The 7,621-nt window shown below is 32.0% G+C and overlaps 1 protein-coding gene across 1 annotated transcript; it reads left to right on the forward strand.

Annotated features, from left to right (window-relative positions):
• The first annotated feature begins 256 nt into the window (after nucleotides 1-256).
• LOC134234016 (uncharacterized) lies at nucleotides 257-3,088 on the forward strand. Its single transcript, XM_062716074.1, has 4 exons — nucleotides 257-415; nucleotides 784-977; nucleotides 2,708-2,791; nucleotides 2,984-3,088. The coding sequence occupies exons 1-4, from the start codon at nucleotides 375-377 to the stop codon at nucleotides 3,055-3,057; spliced, it is 393 nt and encodes a 130-aa protein (XP_062572058.1). The 5' UTR covers nucleotides 257-374; the 3' UTR covers nucleotides 3,058-3,088.
• Nucleotides 3,089-7,621: the final 4,533 nt, after the last annotated feature.

Consider the following 7,621-nt stretch of genomic DNA (forward strand, 5'->3'; position numbering starts at 1 on the left):
GCTACCAATAATTAGAAAGAAAAAAAATAGGCACAGTGGATGTATCAGATCACACCAAAATGGACATTTCATTTTCAGAATTTAAACCCCTCCCCTTTCCAAGTATTATTTGTGCTAAGTTTGGCAAAAATTGGCCCACTGGTTCTTGATAAGCTGGCAATGTAAAATGTTTATACAGACGGAAGGACAGATCGACGGACGGACGCATAAAGTATATTATAAAAATTATCCTGGCATTACACTGTATTGTAGGAGTTGGGGACATTTTCTTTAGATCCTTATCACTACTCCTGCATCACCAGGACAATCACAGATATATACGTCAGGAAATCATTAACTTTTTGTCTAACCATGAAGATAGATACACATACTTGATGTTTTATAAAGGAGAGGGGGCATACGAGAAATGCATATGGTATGTAAAAGCATATACATTTTTAATTTTTTTGTAAGGAAGTGATGCTGCAAGTAAACATAAGAATTGTCCTTAGAACAAAGTGAGTTAAACTGTACCTCTTGCTGTATTTATAATGCTTATCTTAAAGATTTTAGAGGATTACGCAAGATTTCTTATTAACAATAACATAATTTGTATATAATTTACTTTAAAAAAAGTTTTCTGGGTCTTCATTAGCATTTGTTTGTTATATATTTCCATCTAATCTTTTGATAATTTTTCTAGCCCCTAACTATTCTTATCAATATTTTTCTGCCAATTGTATTAAATGTAAAAAAAAAATATGCACACATCTTTCACTAGAGTTTCTTTTTGTATATTAACAGCAAACAAAGACAAAATGACGAAGAGGCTGATGCTGTCATTTTCCAAGCTGCAGCTGACGTATATGGCTTGGACATTTACATCACTAACTTTAACAACTGTGGTGAAACCCAAATAATTAGAGCCAACGCTGATCAAGCTGCTTGGGGATGGCTGCATTTACGATTGGTGCAAGATCATTATGACCTCATAACAGGTACAGTAGGCCATCTTTATAGAATTGTTTGGATGCCCTCTCCTGACCAACTGATTTAAATGACCCAACTCCAAACTTTTTTTCAGTATTCTGGGACAAAATGAATATATATATTTTATATATTGTATGTAAATATGTAAATATTTTCTATATATCAAGAAATATATATTGCTTTTTTTCTGGAAATTTGTTTTTTACAACCTCACTATCGACCCAATAGTTTTACCCAGAATCTGGAGAGGGTTAGCAAATATTATTGTCAAGATGGCCAAATATGTTTTAGGAAAAACAATATTTTATATATTTTAATAATTTTATGACATAACTCCTGAACAATCATTCTTGTTTAATTTTGTGTATCATGTGAAAAAAACCTCCTTAACCCTCCTAAATGACAATTTGATTTTTTTAAAGTGACGTTGATGATTATGTAATAATTTTCCTTACTCAATAGATGTTTTTTAGAAGTAGGCTAACCTTGTTCATAGTTGCTAACGTTGTTCATAGTTGGAATAGTAATCCCTTCTCTAAAGGGGTAAAATATCCTTAATTTGGACATGTAATGTACATTATTTTTCCCATATTTGTCCATTAAATGCTTTATTTACCAAATGTCACCATCGCCTCATTTGACTACTAAACTGTTGAACTAATTGGTACAAGTAACGGTTTTCAAAACAGCCTCTCTTTTCCCCTGTTGAGCCCCACTCTGTGCACCCACCAAAATATTGGGTATTATCTAGTAAGACATATGGCCTCTCATAATTTTAAGAATTACATATTATTATATCATTTAGTAACACCTCGTGTTATAGAGCAATGGTTTTAAACTCAGGGAATGATTGATTGATTGTATGATGTTTAAAGTCACTCTCGAGAATTTTTCACTCATATTAAGACGTCACCGGTGAAGGGCTTCAAATTTAGACCTATAATCGGCACTCAGGGCCCTTGAGCAGTGAGGGTTTTTAACGTGCCAACGTCTACCACGACACGGGACCTATGTTCTTAAGTTAAAGACTCTCGACTTTCACTTCTTATGCCGAGCGCTTGGCGAAGGAGCATCACTTTATGTCTTAAGAATCAAACCCGGGCCTCCCGATCACTGTCAGGGAATGAAATATAAAAATAACAAAGATTTATATCAGGCTAAGACTTCCATTGAATCAGTAAGCATTGGAAGCAGAGCTAAAACGGATCTATAAAAAGATAAGATGGAATCAGGTGTCATGGAGGAGTAAGCATCCCTTGACAGTCGGTTACAGAAGACTGAGTGCAGAGCATTTAATGAAACATCTAGCCACGGTTTTAAAGCTATTTCAATTATGCCGTTTAAAGAACATACCCGGGGCAAGTACAAATGTATATTGACGCATGGGTGCACAAAACACTTTTGGCGAAAACACTTTTGTTCCGCATATTCACATAGCATGTCTATTAACTCTATAAGGGTTTCCTTCTAATTGAAACCGCAGATTCAACACTTGCAGAAAAAACGCAGAAAAAAGAATAAAAACTAATGGTTTCCCAAGCATAAGAGATGAGCAAAATCTGGCAACTAAATCGCACCATTTAAACATTGCATTGTAGAGAGGATATGTTTTATTTTAACAGAATTCAATTTCCAGTGAGGCAGGCGCATTTCGATAAAATCACCTGCTAACAAATGAAGAAGTACATGTTTTATATGCAAGTGATATATTTTCTAAAAATAAAAATGCCTGTTTTAGATTCTTCACAAGAAGGCGCAGAAAAGCCAAACAATGCCTATAACTTAGCAAAACTTCCGTTAAGGGCAAGGGGAAATAATCGAGGTAAGTTTCATTTAAGAAAAAGGACAATATGAAAATTGTATCACTTCTTCATAAAAAAATACCTGAATGTCAAGTTCTTTTAGAACTACAAGGTATTTTCAATTGTGCAACACAAAGACCAAAAAAAAAAAAAGAAAAAAAATATGATTAATCATAAAAAGTAAAACATTCACATAATTATATTTTTTTCAGTGTGGACTAATCCCAGTCGAGTTACGAGAATTCCTGATAACTATGCACCAGAATACACAGAGTACTCAGTTTGAGAGCGAAAGGTACCGAGAGATAAATGGAATAAAAAGACTATGCTCTTTAATATTTATATAAAATTAAAGCAAATTATAAAGAAAAGTATATTTTGGTTTTCTGTTATTTTTGCCAGTTTGACTACCGTTGCTAGCAAGCTAATTTCAAAGTGGACAGATATTTGAAAACAATAAAAATACATCTTTTTTTAAACAGAGCTATGTCTAGGCGAGCTCAAAGCGGGGTAAAATTGTTTGCAAGCATGAAAGGGCGAAAATATGATGGAGCGAAAATAACCCCTCTAGAGTAGAGCATCATAACTATTAATCATAAGCTAATTATTTTATTTATTTTTTATATTCAAAAGAAAAAAAAACTTTTCTTCTTGAGTATTGAAATATTATAATTAATGCCAAAATAAAAATGTATTAGATATGTATTTACCTTGAGAAAGATCCTTAGAAGAAAAAATAATTTCCATTTCAGTTAAATGACAAAAATATTTAATTGACAAAAAGGAAATATACACAATTAGTTGTTGTTGATGATTTGTTTCTTCAAACCTTGACAGAGAGTTTTAAGAGAAAAGAAAACAAAAGACAATACAAAAGGCATTATCTAACACTGTTTATATATATTTTTTGGATTACTTAGCTGTTTTGTATCCTTTGTCGGTCTTAAATTAAACAAAAGCGTTTAAAAGGCTTTTAACGTAACACCCTGTATGTATTGATTCTTTTTTCTTAATTATTATTTTGGATACCCTTGTTTGTTCTAGAATAACAAAGACATAAATGCTTTGAATTGTTTGACATGCAAAATGGATCTATGTATTGGAAAAAGGACAATGCTTCAACATAGCTAACAATCATGGTAGGAGAGGTTCATTTTTGTTTCATGAAGTCCGACACTCGAGGTGACTTACTTTAGCGATATTTTAGGGATTTAATTATATAATTATTGTTTAGATATTCAACCATTTTTCTAAATGTTACTTTGCAATCGTTCATAAAAAATTGCCTAACAAAGAACACATCTCTTCCCCAACTTGCTTTCGCTTGGCTACAAAACAAATGTCATTTTTAACCATCTTTTTCCTTTCACTCAAACAATCAATTTAATTTATGATTGAATGTCTGGAAAGTCTATCGTCGTCATAAACCTTGTACAAATTATTATAAGATACTTCAAAGGAATTTCCGAAATATACGTTATACTTTACGGCCGTTCGTTGCTCGAATAAGACTGTGATAGCCATTTTTCGCCACGAGTGACGTATATATTGACGTCAGTTTCACATTGTGACATAACAATGATAAGAAAATCATTATCTTTCATATGCTTTTATAGAACATGAGTGTGCTAAATTTCATTCTGATCTGAATCGTGGTTTTGTAAATATAGAAATAGATCGCGAACTTTTTGATCAACCCTCGTATGTTATTTTTCACGCCCGTTCAAGAAATTTTCATTCATATAGAGAATACACCATACAGCTGTGAAGACTTTTCTAGTGTACCTTGGAATAAAAAAGAAAAGCAAAATTGTAAATATATACGACTGTGTCCAAGCCCCTTTAAGGAGCTCGAGGCTGAAGGGGGGTGGGGTTAACATATTAACCATCTGACATAACTTTTTTTTAAAGAAACGATTTCTTAAGATGTCAACTATCATTTGGCAAGGAAAATGTTCATACATTTTTGTTTTAAGATTTTATCAAATTATATGAATCTCTTCTTCTAAAGGAGATTAAAATAGTCCAAAAATTGCTGCTACAACTCAGCCCTTTTTAGGGTGATAACAAAAAGTTCAAAATCAAAAGCAGTGTCAACAATTATGCATTATTTATGAGATGCGATATATGCAGAGTTACATGTATTATCAAAACGTCAAAATGTGGCACACGTCCTTAAATCTTTGAATTTGTTGTTCTGTTTTATCAATAGCTATCAAATGCGGTAAAAGTCCGACCACAAAACACACCTAAGTTATCAATTGGTGTTTTGTAACCACGAACCTTGAGTTTAAAAAGTGAAAGAATCGTATACACAGGATATTACAAAAGACTTTAAATTTGTTGCATGTTGTTTTTTCAGCTTATCTGCATCAATGATGAATAGTCGCCGCGTACAGAATACAACAAAGATTTATAAAGTAGAGAAGGCTGTATTGATATATTTATGAAATTATCCTTTAAAACTGTTTGTTTCACTTTCACGCAGGTTGCAAAAACACATTTACCACATAGGGTATATGTATGTCACTTGTCAGCGTTTAAGAAAAGATCAATAAAACAATCTAACTAAATGTACAAATTTTTACAACTAATTTATATAACTAAAATTATAACTAGAGGTACTGTGAGCAATGAGCTCACTAAATGATACCCCCGCCTCCCATATGAATAAAATGGCAGTGTCCATGTTTTGCTCTGGAAAATCCAAACTATATGTCAGATCAAAAAGTAAAATAGGAGGTGCACAATGGCAATATGTAATAAAGATTCTGTGAGAGTTTCATTAAATTTCCTTCAGTGGTATGAGAGGAGTTGCGGATAAGAGATGGGTACCCCAAAGCGTAACAGACGGACGGACGGACGGACGGACGGAAATACCGATGACTATATACCCTCCCGCTTTTCAAGCGGGGGGTATACTAACCAACAAAGTTATGAATAAATTTTCCAAAATTTTTATTTAAATTTATAGAAATAGACAAAAGAAAAACATCAACAAAAAACTTTTCTTGACAAAAACGGGTTGAATTTCCTCGTATATCTGAAATTAAATATATCAAAGAGTTTAATTAAAAAAAAAAATTAAAGATCACAAAATTTCAGGTGTTAAAAATCCGCTTCATGAGTGAGTTTCAACATCTCGGTTTTGTTTTTCTATATACTTCAACTAAATTCTACTAAATTAAACCTTGCACAAGAATTGAAAAAAAGATGTCAAGCAAGGACATTGAGAAGCTGGTATTGTCTTGTTTTTCAAATGAATTTAAGCGAAAACCATCTTGTTTCCAGCCAAAGACAAGACTAGTATTTAATGAATTTATAGTATTAATGAAATGCAGTTTATGACGTCACAATTTTCATTAAAAAAACAAATGTGAGAAAAATGTTATGTATGGTTTTTCTGCGTGGAATTTCAATAATCCAGAAAGAATGAGATTTCATTTTTTTACACTAGTTTCATTTTTTAGAAAATTACAGGGCTAGATTTGTATGGAAACCATACCTTGTTCTTTGCATTTCTGGAGGGATAGATTTCAGCTGTATTTTGCCTGAAAGCATATTTGAATTTTGAAAAAAAAACCCATCATTTTCGGAGTTTATTGAGATTTGACACGTGATTCAATAGCATGGGGACTCTGCTTGGGTTTATATACTAGTATATTTTATTTTTATTGCTTAAATCTTATTTAATTATTTCAATAAGCTTGTAGATATATATCTTGCAATATTATAAGTAAAAATTAATAACAAATAGATAAACAAAACATGTTTAAAGAAAAGATACTTTGGACACTCTTGTCATCTCGAGGAGATACAATGTACATTCAATTCAAAATATTGCATGTTGTGTTATACCCGGTGATTTATTAGTGTAAAGTGAATTTGTTTAGGACAAAATCAGATCATTTCAAACCAAAAATAGCGTTTCGATCGAAAGTATGCCATATTGTGATATCTAGGTGAGCCAACTAAACATAAACATAAACGTTTGAAAGGCGTTATCTTAACACCCTGTATATATCGAATCCATCTCATTATTGGCAAGGGGACTTTTTCTCAATTATTATCTTTGATACCTTTCATCTGTATAGAAGAACAAAGACATAAAATATTTTCCATTGTTTGACATGCACAGAGGATCTATGTATGTATTTGGAAAAAGGACATCGTGATATATTGCTTCAACATAAAAAACAATAATAATACGAGAGGTTCATTTTTGTTGCATGACGCGACTTACTTTTGACAATTTAATTACATGTATACTTTCCTTGATTGAATTCATTTTGGTATTGAAAAAAAAATGCCCACTATATATTTGTTTTTTTTTTGTTTAATCTTTTTAACATTTAAAAACATTTCCAAAGTCTTTAACCAGTTTCTCCCGCGTCAAAACACTATAAAATGTTTGAAAAAAGCTCCCCCATCATTGTCAATGGAAAATGGATTGTCAATCACAAAGACACATATGCATTTTACAACATGCCGCATGTGTTAATAGCCAGGATTTTTATGATTATAATTTCTTAATTATATGTTATAAAACGCCCATTTTGGAATTTTTTACTCATGTAGAGAATACTCATACAGCTGAGAAGGCTTTGGAATACAAACAAAAAAAATAAATAAATAAAAAATATTGTAAATATATACAACTGTGTATACAACGAGCCCCTTTTAGGCTAATGATAATAAAGAAAAAAAGGTCAAACAACACACGTGGTGTCTGCAATACGAAATGTTTCCATGAAAATTAAAAAGAATGAATCCAGCCGGATGAAAAGAATCCTCCATGATTTGTAGTAGGATATGATTTTTATCCAACTCGGTGTGTCTGGTCTTGGGTA

Source organism: Saccostrea cucullata, unplaced genomic scaffold (genome assembly GCF_032062105.1).
Source record: "Saccostrea cucullata isolate Sc308-1 unplaced genomic scaffold, CSIRO_AGI_Scuc_v1 ctg5783, whole genome shotgun sequence".
Lineage (NCBI taxonomy): Eukaryota > Metazoa > Mollusca > Bivalvia > Ostreida > Ostreidae > Saccostrea > Saccostrea cuccullata.

Bases quoted from the DNA above. Each gene is read 5' to 3' on its own strand.
- LOC134234016 (XM_062716074.1), top strand. From the start codon at position 375: ATGTTTTATAAAGGAGAGGGGGCATACGAGAAATGCATATG. The intron at 978-2,707 runs GTACAGTAGGCC...TGCCTGTTTTAG, and splicing joins TCATTATGACCTCATAACAG to ATTCTTCACAAGAAGGCGCA. The intron at 2,792-2,983 runs GTAAGTTTCATT...TATTTTTTTCAG, and splicing joins GGCAAGGGGAAATAATCGAG to TGTGGACTAATCCCAGTCGA.